Below are 18,798 nucleotides of genomic sequence, written 5' to 3'. Positions count from 1 at the left end.
CAGGTTTCCCTAATGATTAAATCTTGAGATCTGCTTCTGAACCACCCCCTCCTGTAATTGTTCTTTCCTTATTTTAGCCTCTGATGCTATCTCATTTTCACTGGCATTCACTATGTTAGATGTCCAATCTCTACTAAACTTTTTGGTGAAAACTGAAACAAAAAAGTAATTTAGAACTTCTGCCATTTCCACCTCTCACAAGGCAGTTAAAAATATCAGGCGCCTCCTAAAGGTGTGGCATTCTTTTACACACACCCTACTGGATACTCACTAGTCGTCACTGTGACAAATGAAAAAGCAAAACAATTCAGGTTCACGCCAAAGGATTGGGAGCCAAAGAGACTAGATTTATCTGACCAGAAAGCCTATTCCTCAACAAGTCTACAGTTTTGCCTGGCCAATTATCAGACCATAATGGCCAAGTATAACTTTTATATACACAAGAGACTGCTTGTCTTTGTGGATAGCCTGCCCAATAAGATCTGTGAGGACTTCACACTGCTAGTTAAAGATGGCCAATTTGTAGCCAGGACAAGTCTCCAAGCAGCGCTCAATGTGGTGGATACAACTGCAAGATAAGTGGCAATGGTGGTCATTATGTGATGGACATTGTGACTTGGGGGATTGGGATTCCCCAGAGAAGTCCAAATGACAGTGGAGGATCTGCCTTTCGAAGGAGCTGAATTGTTCGTCTCTTAGACAAACAAGGCCCTGCACTTGCTGAAGGACTCCTAAGCCACCATTGTTCCCTTGTAGTCTACATGCCAGTTCTCCAGAGGAAACACATAAAACAATCATATCCTTCGCAGCGACCTAGCCCCTAGCCCCTCTACCACCAAAGGTCATCAGATCCACCCAGGGAATGACAGCGTTTCTACAGGAGGGGACAACCCACTGCTCTGTCACAAATTAACTAACCTTCCCAGTCCCAGAAACACTCATTTGGATGGTATGGTTGAGAGATGTGCTCTACTTCCAATGATTCTAGAAATTCACTAGCTTGCTTTAGGCATGCTTGATCCTTCATCACCATTGACCAATGGGCCATGGACACAACAACACATGGCTACTCCATCCAGTTTTCTGTACATCATGGGGGAGGGATAGATCAGTGGTTTGAGCATTGGCCTGCTAAACTCAGGGTGGTGAGTTCAATCCTTGAGGGGGCCACTTAAGGATCTGGGGCAAAAATCAGTACTTGGTCCTGCTAGTGAACACAGGGGGCTGGACTCAATGACCTTTCAGGGTCCCTTCCAGTTCTGTGAGATAGGTATAATAGTGGAATCTGCATATGGAGAGCACATCTTGAAGAACTCCAGTTACTGTACACAGTAAGGAACTTCCCATTTTCATCTGAAAGCCATTTTGCCTTATGTGAAATAATTTGGGTCTCAGTTCAGTTCTCAATGGTGTCACCAAAAAACTAAATCACCACAACAATTAGCTCTGATTTGCATCCTTATTAGTAATTCTAGTACCAATGGCAAGGACTGAATAGGTATGGAGAATAGACTACTCTCTAATATCTGTTGGTGGTGCCTCAAGAACAGGGATAAGGCATGCAGATGAGACAGTGTGGGAACGTATCCATGCCATTTCTCCAGTTATGTCAATAAATAGAGGACGTCAATCCAGCACCATCCATGAGCTCTGAAAGTTCATACTCACCCCCCCCCCGAAAAAATCTCTTCCTCTGCAGTAAATGTCCTCTAATAATAAATTTGCATGTATATGGAAACACCTTTGAATAGCTGTCTTTGTAGTAGCTCAGCAATGTAATTGTTCAACATTACATTTTGCTTGAAGTGATCAGTGGAGATACTTTAAATAGAAAATTAAAATTCCCTTTGTTACAATGCAACTGTCTTTTAGACTTCTGAGGGAGATTCCCAGGCCTTGACTGAAGTGGATCTGTTCATCTCCACACAGAGGATTAAAGTTCTGAATGCAGATACACAGGTAAGTGTTTAATCATAATGCTTAAAAAAATATTGCTGATTTTACACAATGGCTCTCACTTCAGAATAACATGTTCTCACATATTGAGAAAGAAATTGTCTTTACTGAATATGTGGTTAAACACACCATTGAAATGGATACCAGCATTTGGAAAGGATACACCATATTGGCATTTGTCAATATTTGTCCTATATTTGTCAAAGTTGCCATTTGTTAGTATTTTATTTTTATGCTGAGGTTTGGGTTTTTTCATTATTTTTTCATTATTTAATTATTTATTTATTTTGCTGTATTTTCTCTGTTGGGAAGAAATCTGCATATTATCAAGGTGTAAAAGCAGTTAGGTTAAAATCCTGAAGCCTTTCAAGATTCACGTGTGGTTGTCCACCTACTCCATTTCAGCTTTGTTATGTCTTAATTGCTATCCTGAGTTTCAGGTCTGGTTCTTTGTTCCACTCTCTTTTTTCTAAAAAAGGTCATTTGCCACTTGGACCAAGCCCTTCATTTCTCTCCATTTAACTGCCCAATTGTCAAGAAACTGTATCTGAACTGTCATTCTTCCTCCCCAAGGTCTATTATTTATTACAATATTACGGTAGTGTCTAGAGGCCGAGATTGGGGCCTTGTTGTGCTAGATGTGTGTTGTACCTACACATAGTAAAAGATTGTCTTTGTCCTGAAGAACTTACAATCTAATGAAATTTAATTTAGTAAATAGAATCTAAATTGTAAGTAGGATAAAAATCTCTTACACTATGGGGAGATCAGGAAAAAGGATGGGAAATCACCACCAACAAAATTAGAAGGAATATATAGCAGAAAGGAATGTACTATAATAGTTTCATTCAGCGGGCTCAGAACATACTTTCATACCCAATTGTTGGCTTATTGTGCTCATTTTTGCAACTAGCGTTATGATTATCATAAAACTTGGTTTTGAAGCCACCTGCACTGGAATGTTACGTACCTGGTACATTAGCAAGACTACTGCAGAAATGGCAACTGCTGAACTAACAACTATAGCTATGTTACAGCCACCTCGTAGGATTTTTCAGTGATGACAGACTTAATGCTTTCCATTATTCTCTAATGAATATATACAGTGGCTGTCTTTCTTGATTGACTGTAATCATACATCCTAAGGATAACTCCCTAATACTCGAGAACATGTCTAGAGTAGATGAATAGCTAGAGCTCTTAGAGGCTGGAGATTTGCCAGGTGATATGGAAGTATTTTCCCCCCTAATTGTTTTGTTTTTATTCTATAGGTAAAATCTGAGAGAGGATTTTTCATCTCTTATATTTTGGGTAGTTCTAGTACTTGTTAAAGTAAGGAATTAACACTACTGGCTGAAACCAGTGTACTTTTCTTTTAATGTGGACATACTATAAACTTTCCATATTTGCACAGCTGAAGAGTAGACTATACCATGTAATGTGGCAGCTGCATTGCAATCTGCCATACCCAGCTCTGCCAATGCACTTCAGTGCTGACCAGCAGTAGCCGTACTGATTCAGTCCTATTTTTTTTCCTGCCTGATGGTAAACATGCTTTGTCTTGTACAGTGCAGAGCGTGTTATCAATGCTTATTCTGGATAGCAAAATCTATCTTCATTGTTATGACATACATTTAACATGTCTACTGTATGCAGATAATCAGGGGCGGCTCTAGACACCAGCGCGCCAAGCAGGCGCTTGGGGCGGCCGTTTCCCGGGGGGGCGGCATTTGGCTCCGGTGGAGCTCCCGCCGGCATGCCTGCGGCAGGTCCCGTCTTCCCGCGGCTCTGGTTGAGCTCCCGCAGGCATGACTGCGGCAGGTCCGCTCGTCCCGGGCTCCGGTGGACCTGCCGCAGGCATGCCGGCAGGAGCTCAACCGGAGCCGCGGGAAGAGGGGACCCGCCGCGGGACCGGGGAAGGGCGGCGCAGCGCACCGCGCTGCTTGGGGCAGCCCGATTTCTAGAGCCGCCCCTGCAGATAATCAAGTCAGGTCAAGGGTGAAAAGAGCCAATTATTGGTGAATGAGCAGCCGCCTTCAGTAGCTAGATGTATGGGATGAAGGTGATACATGGATTTGGTTTTTTATTCCAATTGGTTTAATGAAGGCTGCTCTCAATGGACTTTGTTCCCTCCTTTTCTTAAATATTTCAATATGAGCAGTTACACTGAATGGGCTTTTTACACAAGGAAAAGCAAAAGCACCCTGAGGCAGATTCTGATACCCTTACTCAGGGTGAGTATTACCTTATTCCACAAGTGCTATTCACTGTGAGTGAGGACCAGAGTCTGGCCCTGTATATTGGACAAAAATAAAAATCTGATATTGGAATTAATTATGTTAAATGGTTTTACTAAAGCCTACTTTGAATGTGGCTGATTTTTCTGTGTACAGCAGGTCTCAGAGTAGCTGGAGGCTTTGCTTCCCCTGTCTTTTAGTACTCACTGTCGATGAGTATTTGCATTTTTAGCTTGACTGTGTTTTTACCAGTGCTAGAGAGATTTCTTGACTGACTTCATTACTGTGGCTCTATATCAACTGGTGTAGCAGCTGGCACAGGCAGTCTGCAGTTTTATATCTGTCAATTATATAAAACCACTTTCTGCAATCATTAATTCAGTGTTCTAACCCTTATGTAATTTTATTGTATGTCATGCATGGAAGCATCTGGTGGTACTAACAGGTTTAAAAGAATTCTAATTTCACTAAAAAATGTAGATACCTAACTTGCTTTATGCTGGGGTTTGAACTGGGTCAGTAGTGGCAGTAAGGCATATTATCACCTTGGACCCGTGGCTCTAGTGAGCTTGTTGCCATAGGCAAAACTAGCAAATGGTTTCCCCTACCAGCCTGAAGTCACTCGCACGTGATATTTTCAGCCTTGTGTGACCACCTGTTCAACTCATGTGTTAGAAATAACCCCGCTTTTGACAACATGCCATACTTCTGATCTCTAGCTGCTCTGCTCTGTGGGCTGGGCTTGCAATCAGGGAGTGAAATTGGCACAAGTGCCACAGCAACCATCTCCTGCTTCTCACACTCACAATGTGGAAAAGCTGGGATAGTGAAGCAGCAGGAGAGGTGAGGAACAACATGAGGTTGGCAAATCTACATGCCCTGACTCTACAGCCCAGTCACTGGTAAAACTGATGTTCAATGGGATACCATTTTGTAGAGTGTTCTGCTCTGCCCCCACTGATGTGATCTCACACACACTGTGTGTGGGGGGGGTCACACAGGTGGCGGCGGGTCAACGCCATTCCAGAAGTACCGGAGCGTCTGGTATTCTGAGTCAGTGTCCACCCTAGGGAGTGGTCCTATGAAGGCCTCTGAGTTGTCTCTGACTTATGCTCCCACAGTGCAGCCACAGGAACTGTACAGGTAAAGGCTCCCAGCTCCTATTTAGTTCCTGGCAGCCATCAGCCACCAGGGGAGCTGTGGGAGAACATGCAGCCCCTTTGCCCCCAACCTTCCTTTGAGATCTGCTTCAGATTTCATCAACTGACCCTCAGAGTAGCCACAGCCCTTTTTCCCTGGTAAAAAGGGGAGAGGAGGGAGTCATCAAAGGAGAAGGAAAAATGGAACATATGAAAGGGAGAATGAAGAAATCAGGGAACAGGATATGGGAAACAAAACCATGAGGGGTAGCAACAGGGACTTCTAGGAGAGCAACATATAGCGGCAAGGAGATTTGAATGAAGGGGAACCTGGATGGCCATTTGGGAGAAGGAGAACCAGGTTGGGGGTGGGCGGAATATTTGGTTTTCCAAGGACAGACATGGGTGAGAGGTTTGGGATAGGGAAGAGGGAAAGATTAAGGAGCTAGATAGGAAGAGATAGCGGGATTAGGGGAGAGAAGACAAATGGGGGATTTAGGGACAGGGAGATAGGGAGAGAAACAAGGAGAGAAGGGGGAAAGTAATGCAACGGGGAGAGGATACTGAGAGCAGAGAAAAGAGAAACGATGCAGAGAGAAAAGGAGAAAAAATATGGAGGTGGAGGAAGAGAAAGAAAGATGGACAAGTGCAGTTAATACGGTTTATTTGGCATATTCTTAGTCCCACATTTAATTGTAGTAAACAATGGAAAGGTGTGGGGGGGAGCAGGAGAGAATCTACTTTTAGGATTGGGAGAGAAAAAATCTTTGAGCTGCTTGTGGGTGGTGGACATGGGGGACAGAAACTCTAAATGGATAAATGTATTTATTTCCCCACCTCCATTCTTTCTTGTGAACCTTGTGTGTATGATTTAGATACTTGGAACAGTCTCCTGAAAAAAACCTCTCCCTGCAGAGTTCCCATCGCCTGGTGGGTGATGTCCATTATAATACATTATCCCCTCCACTGAGAGGAGCTTTATAGATGCTGTTGGACCATGCAAATTCTCACAGAAACCCCCAAGCCCTTCTGTGGCCATCATCACATTTCATCTATCACAATGTAGGGATAAACACAGAATATTTTATTTCAGACTGAAAAGAATTGTGAAAAGCATTTTAAGAATAGTGTCTGGAAAAAAGAGATTTTTTCTAATTAATAGACCAGGTCGTTCCAATAAGCTGTCAGTGTTGGTATTTTTCTAGCTCTGTCACGTTACATTGTATTATGGCTCTTAAAACAATTATTCTTCCTGACCCGAAAAACTGTTCTATTCTCTCAGGCCTGGGAGAGAAGGATTGTAATTTGATAGATGAATACCCAGATATGTGGCTCCTTACCTCTGTGAGGAGGAGAATTAACTAATGAATAGTTAGAAACGGGGTGGAAAGGTCAAATCATTCTTTGGCGTGGATCAAATTGCATTTTAAATTATGGGCTATGGTCTAGGACATACATTTTCCACTATGTATGACCTTCAATCCACAGCAGAGTTCCCACTGCTGCCACTGTGACAATTACACAAGGGTCAGGGGCAGAATATGGCCTTATGTAGTCACTAAACTTTTTTTAGTTGTCCCCTCTGCATTTCCTTCCCTGCAGTATCTCCCAGTTTGACCCCCTGGACTTCACGCCCACCCCATTTGAAAAAATGGTAAGCAATGGTATAATTGATGAGATACAAGGTATCATAATTGGCCTTGAGTTTACATCCCACTGTGGGTCATGGAGACTAAGGGTATTCACACCTCACAGAGACAGTGCGTCAAGCTACCTGCAGACTGAGAAAGAAAACACTGAGGTTATGCTTGTTTCACGTCTCAGGATTATCTCCATAACCCTGAAGACTGGAAGCATATTTTTAACAGAAACTGAGATTTTGCGAGGTCTTACTGTGCCATATGGGCATCAACATAGTTGACTGGGCCAGTTGTTGCTCCCAACTCTGTTTTAGGTGACTCCATCTGTCAATCTAAGTTCTAATATGGCCCCTGCCATGCTGGGTGGTAAACACCTTGCAGAATTCTGAAGTGTATGCAAGAGCATCTCTTTCTTCTTCCTGCAGTCAGAAGGGACTGGTGCTATTATTGTGGTGCTATTTGGGAAAGCAAGGACAAAAGCAGGCTTAACATTTTGCTCTGGAGTTGCTGATGTCTGGGTCCACTCTGAAAGATTTCCTTGATATCAGTATATCTCTTTTGATTATAACTGTTTTCCATGCGCTTCTGAGTCACACAGGTCCCAGAAAGCCATATGTAGTGGCTCTGCAGAAGGTCAGGAGGCAGGTCATCCTGCTGAACAAGGCCAAAGGCAGAGCCCCAATGTGTTGTGTGCATTAGGTTGCTGAGGAAGGGCCAGGGAGGAAAGCTAAATCATAGGAGCCCCTTCAAGATGGTCGACTGCACAGCCTCACTCAGTCAGCAGTGACCCATTGGGTATTTTTTTGTTAATGTTTCTACATGACGTGTCAGACTGCTGTAGGGTGGTAAAAGTTCTTTAACTGTTTCCGTTCACTGTAATAGTGTTATTTAGCTGCAGAACACCTCATAAATGAGTGTCTTGTAAGGTAGCTGGTGGGCCACATTCATTTATTCATATTCAGTGTAAGTTCACTAATAATAAAACTTACTGCAAGTTTATACCCAGTGGTGCAAAGGAGACATGATTAAAAATGCCCTTGAAGGCTCTTCCTCTACGAGATCACTGCTTTTTGATTGAACAAACAAATGACAGAAGTATGAACTAGAAATCAATAACGCAAAGATTTAGATCATTGTAAAAGACAAATACATAGTAATATCCAGGATAAAAAAAGTTCGGTGACAAAAAAAATTCTTCCCTGACTGCAGACATTCGCTGACTTCATGTTTGCCCAAGGATAACTTTATTAGTTCCATAATGGTACATTCCTGGGAAAGCATCTGGAAATGGTAAGCTGAGATTTCCCTGGTAATGTCAGAAATTTTAAACAGATAAATAAATTAAAAGGCAGAAGTAATCCACCAAGAGGATGCAGTACTAAAAGATGTGAGATAGAGGTAGAAATTTTTGAAAAGTGTTTAAAAACTTCTCCAGACTTATTTTTTCACCTTTTGGAGCAGTAGCATGCTCTTATATAAGATATCTTTCTCAGACCATAGTTTGAGCAGGTTTTCATTGTTTCCTAAAATCAAGGAGCAAAAGGCTTTTCTCATCTAAAATCCAGGGTTCAAAGCTTGTCTAGTATAACTGAGTTGGCAGCCTGACAACCCTAATTTGACTCGGCTGAGGAAGGTTTTGACTAGTTATGCTAGCTAAGGCTCATTAGCTTTGATTATGCTCATGTTGCTGAGAGGAGAATTTGCCCAGAGCTTTCCTATCTCCCCTATTGTGCATCATATTGTGTACCAGTTATCCACCTGCCTACCCCCTACATCTTACAGGTGGCTGAACTTCAGTAGTCCTGTACAGATACTGCAAATGGAAACCAACATTTGCCAACAGACATCCACAGAGGACCAAATTCAGAGGTGATATGAACTCAGACTAGGACCTAATTCAGCAAAGGTACTAAAGCATGTGCCTCACTTTAAGCATGCAAATAGTGCCACTGACTTCAGTGGACTACGGGTGCACTGAGTATCTTTCTGAATCCAGATTCTAGGCTTAACTCCCTTTTAGATATCTGTGTCCTAGCCGGTGTGACTTACATGGTGAGGAGGAAGGAGGAAGAATATCTATTTTAAAATTTGCCCCTCATAATGAGAAGAAGGCAACGCAACATTTACAATCCATTATGGGGAAAGAAAATGATAACTTTGTATTTTGGAAAATGTTACATTATGGTTTGTTGAATCCTTCTTTATCTTGTCCTGACACAGCAGTAATGTTCATGATCTTGTTACAAACAGCTTCTGTCACTGCTTTATTTTGGAGTTTAATTGTTTGCAAAAGCCATGTATTTTCAAACATGATGAAATTATTTCTAAAATATTGGAACATATTTTCTTTTTATTGGAGGCCTGATGCTTTTTAACTTTTTGCAATAGGGCCTGTGTGACAAATATCTGCAGTTGTTATTCAGACAAAATTTCCATTGAAGGTTTTCAGTAACTCAGGTTATGACTTCAATGGCAGTTTTGTTTGAGAAATTGGCTGAATAAGGGCTGCAGGATCTGGCCCCATATAAACTGCACAAAGAGATGCAAGCTTAGCTGCCTGTTGTCACGCTCAAGAAATTAGACAGTATTGGAGAGGGGAAAAGTGACATTTCTGGAGTAATATTGTGCATGTGGAACATTTTTGCTTATCTTTTGCTTTGTGTAGGAAACTATGATGGATCATGCGTTGCGCACAATCTCATACATTGCTGATATTGGTAACATTGTTGTTTTAATGGCAAGACGCCGGATGCCAAGGTCTGCTTCTCAAGACTGTATAGAGACAACACCTGGTGCCCAAGAAGGAAAGAAACAGTACAAAATGATATGTCATGTCTTTGAATCTGAGGATGTAAGTAAACTTTTTTTTTTTTAAATACAATATGTCACTTAAGGGACCTCAGAAATCTAATAGTATCTATCTCATGAATGCATTTTTGTTACCAAGAATTGCTTTTCTGATTGACTGATCCTTTCAAAGGTTTACAAGCTAACTTTTATAATAGTTGTTACTGTTCTATCCCAAACTCTTCTCACTTTATTTTTTTTTCCACCTATACCTGCAAATCACTCGCATTTCCTTCTTCAACTCCCAGAATCTTCCTCCACTATTCCAGAATTGTTGGTGCTCATTCAACCTACACTCCCCTCTGGATATTGTAATACATAATGATTTGGATGCTTTTTTAAAGTTCATTTTACATATATGGCCAAAGTATATGTTTACATTCAGTGGCTACAAAACTGATAATCTTGAATCAAATTATCTGGTCTGGCTGATTTGTGCTGAATGCCATGTCTGTGCTCCCTCAACCCTGGGGCTAACCAGGGACCTGTCTGGTCCTTGTCTTAAGAGCTGCTCTAACTTATGGCCAGTCACTGACAGCCCCAAAAAGGACTATTTCAGCAGCCAGAGATTGGCCAGGTAGAAGGGGGCCCTGGCCAGGTCTTCTTTTGCTTGCTGTCTCCCTACTGGGGAGGAGAAATCTTTATGGACACATCTGCTGATTTTACGTATGCACAAAGTATCATAGAATCAGGCCCCTTATATTTAAAAACATCAAAACGCCTTCATTTATATGTTCTGCATTGAAAATGTTATAATTTGCACTTTCCCTTAATGCTGTATGGTCAGAGCAGCAGCTGTTCACATTTGGAAGGTTTTCTTTGTAACTAGAAGGGCTAAACCAATACTTTTAAAATAAAAGCTTTGATTATACAGAAAATACTTTGACCCCTCACTCAAAAGACCATCTGCACAATAAAGATGATGATTATAGTCATTACGTTTCTGTATACTCTGTGCCATAGTGCATTCACAAAGGGTGGCAGATTCTTAGCTTTAGAGCACTCTTGGGTAAAGTTAGTCTAGATATTATGCTTTGATAAGACTTGATGTGAAAATACAAAACCAAGGAAATTAGAGAACTGGAAATATTAGTACATAAGCTAAATTATGACTTAATTGGCATCACAGAGACTTGGTGGGAAAGTCTCGTGACTGGAATATTGGTATAGGCTATAGCTTTGTTCAGGAAGGACAGGTGGGGTAAAAGAAAATATCAAGAATATAGACCCTTGCTCTGAAGTCCAGAAGGAGGTGAGAGTCACTGGTTAATGATAAAAGGGGTATCCTTGTAGTAGTCTTCTATAAACCACCAATCAGGAAGAGGAGGTGGTTGAGGCATTTCTAGAACAACAAAAATACCCAAAACACAAGACCTTGTACAATGGGGGACTTTAACTACCCAGACATCTGTTGGAAAATTAATACCGAAAACCACAAAATTTCCAGTAAGTTCTTGGAATGTATTTGGGACAACTTTTTGTGTGGGAAGAAATCAAGATGGCAGCCATTTTAGACTTGATTCTGGTCAGCAGGGAAGAATTGGTAGTGAATCTGAAGATGGAAGGCAATTTGAGTGAAAGTGATCATGAAATGATAGATTTCATGATTCAAAGGAAATGTGTAAGCACCTGGAGGATGATAGGTTATAAGGAATAGCCAGCATGATTTTGTCAAACAAAAATCATGCTAAACCAACTTATTTTCCTTCTTTGACAAGGTTACTGGCCTAGTGAATGGGGGAAGCAGTAGATATTATATGTCTTGATTTAGTAAGGCTTTTGATACAGTCCCACATGATATTCTTATAAACATACTAGGGAAATGTGGTCTTGGTGAAATTACTATCAGGTGGATGCACAATTAGTTGAAAGACCATACTCAGAGTAGTTAACAATGATTCACTGTCAAACTGGGAGTGTGTATCTAGTGGGGTCCCACAGGGTTCAGCCCTGGATCCAATACTATTCAATATTTTCATTAATTATTTGGATAATGGAGAGTATACTTATAAAATTTGCAGATGACACCAAGCTGGTAGAGGTTGCAAGAACTCTGGAGTATAGAATTATAATTTAAAACCACTATGACAAATTGGGGAATTGGTCTGAAATCAGCAAAATGAAATTCAGTAAAGATAAGGACAATGCACTTCACTTAGGAAAGAAAAATCAAATGCACAACTACAAAATGAAGAATAACTGTCCAGGTAGTAGTACTGCTGAAAAGGATCTGTGGGTTATAGTGGATCAGAAATTGAATGAGTCAACAATGTGATGCAGCTGTGATAAAGGCTAATATTGCGGAGTATATTAACAGGAGTAAGTCACCGGAGGAAATTGTCCCACTCTGCTTGGCACTGGTGAGGCTTCTGTTGGCATAGTGTGTCCAATTCTGGGGGCCATACTTGAGGAAAGATTTGGACAAATTGAAGAGAGTCCAGAGGAGACCAACAAAAATGATAAAAGGTTTAGAAAATCTGACCTATTAGGAAAGGTTAAAAAAAACTGTGCGTGTTTAGTCTTGAGAAAAGAAGACCGAGGGGAAACCTGATAACAGTCTTCAAATATGTTAAGGGCTGTTATAAAGAGAACAGGAATCAATAGCTTTCCATGTCCACTGAAGGTAGGACAAGAAGTAAGTGGCTTAATTTGCAGCAAGGGAGATTTAGATTAGATACAGACGCTCCCCTTGTGTAACACGAATTTTGCGTAAGTCAGAAATGTATCTCCGACCATTATGCAAAAAAACCCCCAAACCCTTCTATTTCTAGTTTATGGAACTTTTTCCGTAAGCTCGGATTTGCGAACGCCGGGTTTACGTAACTCTGGGAGCGTCTGTATTAGGAAAAACTTTCTAACTATAAGAGTAGTTAAGCTCTGGAATAGGCTTCCAAGGGAGGTATGGAATCCTCATCATTGAAGGTTTTTGAGAAGAAGTTGGTCAAACATTGTGAGGCATGGTTTAGGTTTAATTGATCCTGCCACAGTGCAGGGGAATGGACTTGATGACTTCTTGAGTCCCTTCCAGCCCTACATGATTCGATAGGAATGCTCCGCATTTTATTATTTAAAAGAAAAAGGAGTGACCACATCACAAATCTGGCCCTTTGCACTCACCGTAGAAAGGCCAAAGAATGAATGGGCTTGGGGAGACACTCTCACCTCTCCAGGCTGGGATGGGCAAGTGCACTTTTTTTTTTTTTTTTTAAAGAAAAGTTAAAGGAAAAAGTGTCAAGTTAGTAAAAATTAAAAGCAGGAAAAGTATTAATTTTTTTTCTAACTTACAAAGATATTTTGAAGTACTAGTACCAGTAACAAGAAGAAGTGATCATTTAAATCCACCAGTTTAATGGGCAGTTTTAAAATCTATTTCTTAACATGTTATTTTGAAAATAAAGCTAGCCCATTGTCTGATACAATTTTAGCTCCAGATTGCATATTTTGCAAGGCAGAAAATCTTTCAGTTTTATGTTTGAATTGAGAGGCAGTGTTGCCTAGTGGATAGAATAGCAGACTAGGGCTCAGGAGATCTGGGTTCTGTTCCCAGCTCTGCCACTGCCTGCTGGGTGACCTTGGCAAAGTCGCTTTTCCTCCTTGTGCCTCCATTTCCCCATCTGTAAAATAGGAATAATGATACTTATCTCCTTTGTAAAGCTCTTTGAGATGTACTGATGTAGAGCACTAAATGAGAACAAGGTATCATTAAAAACAATAAATGATTCTAAGCCTGAATCTGACTTAGGTCTCTTTCTGAGCTGTTGGTGGATTTGAAAAGCAGAGGGGAGAGAAATGGACTGAACACCCAAAAACTGATACCAGTGGAGACAGAAAACACAATTAAGCAGCGGGAAGGGGAGACAGATGACAAACCATGATAAGATGGGTTATAAAAATCTTTATCGATTACTGCTCCATTGTTGACATTCACATGTCTTGGGCATATTGATTTGTATTGTTGTTCATAGTGTGATGGGTCACCTAGTTGAAAAGAAGTTCTAGAATGTACAGTAATGCCACGTGACTAGTTTAGCTGATCATTTCTCAGGATTTTCTAAATCTATTTTCAAATGGTAGAATATCGACCTCTGTCTGTCTTTAAACAGTGGAGTTTAGTGCAACACGTTATTGTAAAGCACAAATTAAACAAGAACGCCACCTCTGTTTAACACTTGAAATAAACCATTTAGCATCTGATTTTGGGAATAAAGAGTTACAGATGTTATAACATTGCCTATCACGTGTAGAGATAGTGTGGGTATCTCTGACTGTATTTAGGTTGTGCCAGTTCTCCGACAAAGAGCACTGCATTTTCAGAACAAAAACAGCATCAAAACTCAGGTTGTTGGACTGAATACACTGCTTTCTTATATATGATGTGTGATCCATATCTCATCACTAGTATTTTGAGGACCCTACACTGCAGGATATAAGCAACTCCTATTTAAATCAGTAGGATTTGTTCATATCCTGTGGTGGAAGAATAGGGGTCCTGGAAACCATGTTGACCTAGCAAATCTAACCTAGCATTCTCTTGTGATCTGCAGTGGATCCATATAGGAGAAATAAAAATTTCAGGTAAGAAAACTAATTTTGTATATAAATACCTCCTGCTTTTTCTTACCTCTGTCTCTCACTGCTGCAGTGACATCTAGTGGAACTAAAAAGCAAAGTTTGCTACAAAGTCCTATGATTCTGTCTCAGTTAATTATTTAACGTTTGTACAGTGCCTTGAATGTGTGAAGTGCTAAGTATTAATATTAATTATCATCTGTCTTTTAATTTCTAATGTGTCTATTGCCCTAGGCTTCCAGACATTAGTCAGTGCAATTCAACTCTCTTACATTTAACTTTGGGTATGTCTACACTACGGGATTATTCCGATTTTACATAAACCGGTTTTGTAAAACAGATTGCATAAAGTCGAGTGCACGCGGCCACACTAAGCACATTAATTCGGCAGTGTGCGTCCATGTACCGAGGCTAGTGTCGATTTCCGGAGCATTGCAATGTGGGTAGCTATCCCATAGCTATCCCATAGTTCCCGCAGTCTCCCCCCGCCCCTTGGAATTCTGGGTTGAGATCCCAGTGCCTGATGGGGCAAAAAACATTGTCGCGGGTGGTTCTGGGTACAGCCTCACCCCTCCCTCCGTGAAAGCAGCAGACAACTGTTTCACGCCTTTTTTCCTGGGTGAACTGTGCAAACGCCATAGCACACCAAGCATGGACCCTGCTCAGCTCAAGACAGCAATCATGGACGTTGTAAACACCTCGCGCGTTCTCGTGCAGTCTATGCTGAACCAGGACCTGCAAAACCAGGTGAGGAGGAGGCAGCTACAGCAGCACGGCGACGAGAGTGATGAGGACATGGACACAGAATTCTCTCAAACCGCGGGCCCCTGCGCTTTGGAGATCCTGCTGGTAATGGGGCAGGTTCTAGCCATTGAACGCTGATTTTGGGCCCGGGAAACAAGCACAGACTGGTGGGACCACATAGTTTTGCAGGTTTGGGACAATTCCCAGTGGCTGCGAAACTTTCGCATGCATAAGGGCACTTTAATGGAACTTTGTGACTTGTTTTCCCCTGCCCTGAAACACCAGAATACCAAGATGAGAGCAGCCCTCACAGTTGAGAAGCGAGTGGCAATAGCCCTGTGGAAGCTTGCAATGCCAGACAGCTACCGATCAGTCGGGAATCAATTTGGAGTGGGCAAATCTACTGTGGGGGCTGCTGTGATGCAAGTAGCCAAAGCAATCATTAAGCTGCTGCTACGAAAGGTTGTGACTCTGGGAAACGTGCAGGTCATAGTGGATGGCTTTGCTGCAATGCGATTCCCTAACTGTGGTGGGGCGATAGATGGAACCCATATCCCTATCTTGGCACTGGAGCACCAGGCCACCCAGTATGTAAACCGCCAGGGGTACTTTTCAATGGTGCTGCAAGCACTGGTGGATCACAAGGGACGTTTCACCAACATCCACGTGGGATGTCCGGGAAGGGTTCATGACGCTCGCGTCTTCAGGAACACTACTCTGTTTAAACGGCTGCAGCAAGGGAATTACTTCCCAGACCAGAAAATAACGGTTGGGGATGTTGAAATGCCTGTCGTTATCCTGGGGGACCCAGCCTACCCCTTAATGCCATGGCTCATGAAGCCATACACAGGCAGCCTGGACAGTAGTCAGGAGCTGTTCAACTACAGGCTGAGCAAGTGCAGAATGGTGGTGGAATGTGCATTTGGCCGTTTAAAGGCGCGCTGGCGCACATTACTGACTCGCTCAGACCTCAGCCAAACCAATATCCCCTTGTTATTGCTGCTTGCTGTGTGCTCCACAATCTCTGTGAGAGTAAGGGGGAGATCTTTATGGCGGGGTGGGAGGCTGAGGCAAATCATCTGCCGCTGATTACGCGCAGCCAGACACCAGGGCGATTAAAAGAGCACACCAGGAAGCGGTTCGCATCAGAGAAGCTTTGAAAATGAGTTTAATCACTGGCCAGGGTAGGGTGTGACTGCTGTGTTTGTTTCCCCTTGATGAACCCTCCCCCGCTTGATTGACTCATTCCCTGTAAGCAACCCACCCTCCCCTTTCGATTAGAGCTTGCTTAAGGAAATAAAGTCACCATTGTTTAAAAATCATGTATTCTTTATTAATTCATTATAAAAAGAGGGAGAGAACTGACAAGGTAGCCCGGGTGTGGTTTGGGAGGAGGATAGGAGGGAAGGAAAAGGCCACTAAAAAAATTTCACAATAATGACAGCCTTTTGGTTGGGCTGTCCACGGGGGTGGAGTGGGCGGGTGCACAGAGCCTCCCCCCACGCGTTCTTACACGTCTGGGTGAGGAGGATGTGGAACATGGTGAGGGTGGTTATACAGGGGCTGCAGCGGCACTCTGTGATCCTGCTGCCGTTCCTGAAGCTCCACCAGATGCCGGAGCATGCCAGTTTGATCACGCAGCAGCCCCAGAGTTGCATCCCGCCACCGCTGATCTTCCTGCCTACATCTCTGATCTTCCTGCCACCACCTCTCATCTCGAGCGTCCCTGGCATCTTTCCTGTAATTTGATACCACATCCTTCCACTCATTCAGATGAGCTCTTTCATTGCGGGTCACTTCCATGATTTCCGAGAACATTTCGTCTCGTGTCTTTTTTTTCCGCTGCCTTATCTGAGATAGCCTTCGGGATGGAGTAGGGAGGCTTGAAAAATTTGCAGCTGCATGAGGGAGGGAAAAAAGGGAGAGAAGTGTTTTAAAAGATACATTTTACAGAACAATGCTTACACTCTTTCACGGTGAACAACACTATGCACCTTACATAGCACATGTGATTTCACTACAAGGTCGCATTTTACATCTTAATATTGAGTGCCTGCGGCTCTGGTGTTAGAGATCTCACAGACACAGGTCCGGGCAGCAGAATTCGGCTTGCATGCGGTCATGGTACGTCATTGTCTTTCGGCTTCTGCAGCCTTCATATATCCAGTGCCCTCCTTTACCAAATAGCAAGCAAAGCCCGTTCAGTGCTGCTTCTTTCCTGTTAACATGCAGAAGCAGAAACCACCCCCCCCCCCCATCCAATTCTCTGGGATGATCGCTTTACCGCTCCCCCCACCGCGTGGCTGGTATCATGGAAGATCACTGCTAAACACCCCCCTTCCCCCCACCGCGTGGCTGGTAGCAGGGAAGATCCCTGCTAGCCAAACACGAAAAAGCTCAGCACCAATCACCACCCCCCTCTTGCTTGGCTACCTGCAAGGAAGGATTTATTTTAAGCAACAGGCAAAAAGCCCAGTAGGAATGCCCATCTCTGTCCCCTTAATTAAATTCCTGAATTTCAACCACGTTACCATGAACGATATCACTCTCCTGAGGATAACACAGCGAGATAAAGAGCGGATGTTGCTTGAATGCCAGCAAACACCGGGACCATACGCAGCTAGGCTTTGTCATGCAATGATACCAGATTACTTGCTACATGCATGGCGTGGTCAAGTGTCCTACCATGGAGGACGGAATAAGGCTGCCCTGCCCAGAAACCTTCTGCAAAGGCTTTTGGAGTACCTCCAGGAGAGCTTCATGGAGATGTCCCTGGAGGATTTCCGCTCCATCCCCAGACATGTTAACAGACTTTTCCAATAACTGTACTGGCCGCGAATGCATCCCAAGTCCTCAGGGCAAATTAATCATTAAAAAATGCTTGCTTTTAAACCATGTCTTATATTTACAAAGTACACTCACCAGAGGTCCCTTCCATGGCTTCATTGTCTGGGATAGTTGCTTGGGAGGGCTGGGAGGGTAATTCCGTCAGGGTGAGAAAAAGCTCCTGGCTGTTGGGGAGAATGGAGTGCTGTGTGCTCTCTGCAAGCTCGTCCTCCTCTTTCTCCTCCTCCTCATCTTCCCCATCTGCAGAATCCTCAGCCATGGCTGCGATTACCACCCCCACCTCGGAATCCATGGACAGGGGTGGGGTAGTGGTGGCGGACCCCCCCTAGAATTGCATGCAGCTCAGCGTAGAAGCGGCATGTTTTCGGCCCTGCCCTGGACCTTCCGTTTGCTTCTTTGGTTTTCTGGTAGGCTTGTCTGAGCTCTTTAACTTTCACACGGCACTGTACTTAGTCCCTGGTGTGGCCTCTCTGCATCATGGCCTTTGAAATTTTTTCAAATGTTTTTTCATTTCGTCTTTTGGAACGGAGTTTTGTTAGCAAGGAATCCTCTCCCCATACAGCAATCAGATCCAGTACCTCCCGTGCAGTCCATGCTGAAGCTCTTTTTCGATTCTCAGGAGACTGCATTGTTACCTGAGCTGATGAGCTCTGCGTGGTCACCTGTGCTGATGAGCTGTCCACGCTGGCCAAACAGGAAATGAAATTCAAAACTTCGCGGGGCTTTTCCTGTCTACCTGGCCAGTGCATCCGAGTTCAGATGGCTTTCCAGAGCGGTCACAATGGTGCACTGTGGGATAGCTCTCGGAGGCCAATACCG

At 43.0% G+C, this 18,798-nt stretch overlaps 1 protein-coding gene across 5 annotated transcripts in view; it reads left to right on the top strand.

Annotated features, from left to right (window-relative positions):
* The window catches only part of APBA2 (amyloid beta precursor protein binding family A member 2), a 237,062-nt gene that overhangs the window by 184,133 nt on the left and 34,131 nt on the right, over window positions 1–18,798 (top strand). For all 5 annotated transcript variants that reach the window (XM_039491756.1, XM_039491758.1, XM_039491757.1 and 2 more), the window contains 2 exons: window positions 1,873–1,959; window positions 9,638–9,823. In XM_039491756.1, coding sequence (XP_039347690.1) covers window positions 1,873–1,959; window positions 9,638–9,823 — 273 coding nt within the window. The remainder of the gene's footprint in view (window positions 1–1,872; window positions 1,960–9,637; window positions 9,824–18,798) is intronic.

The sequence above is a fragment of the Mauremys reevesii genome, linkage group 10 (assembly GCF_016161935.1).
Source record: "Mauremys reevesii isolate NIE-2019 linkage group 10, ASM1616193v1, whole genome shotgun sequence".
Classification (NCBI taxonomy): domain Eukaryota; kingdom Metazoa; phylum Chordata; order Testudines; family Geoemydidae; genus Mauremys; species Mauremys reevesii.
Note: the sequence above shows the minus strand (reverse complement) of the source record. Positions and strands in the feature narration are given on the sequence as shown.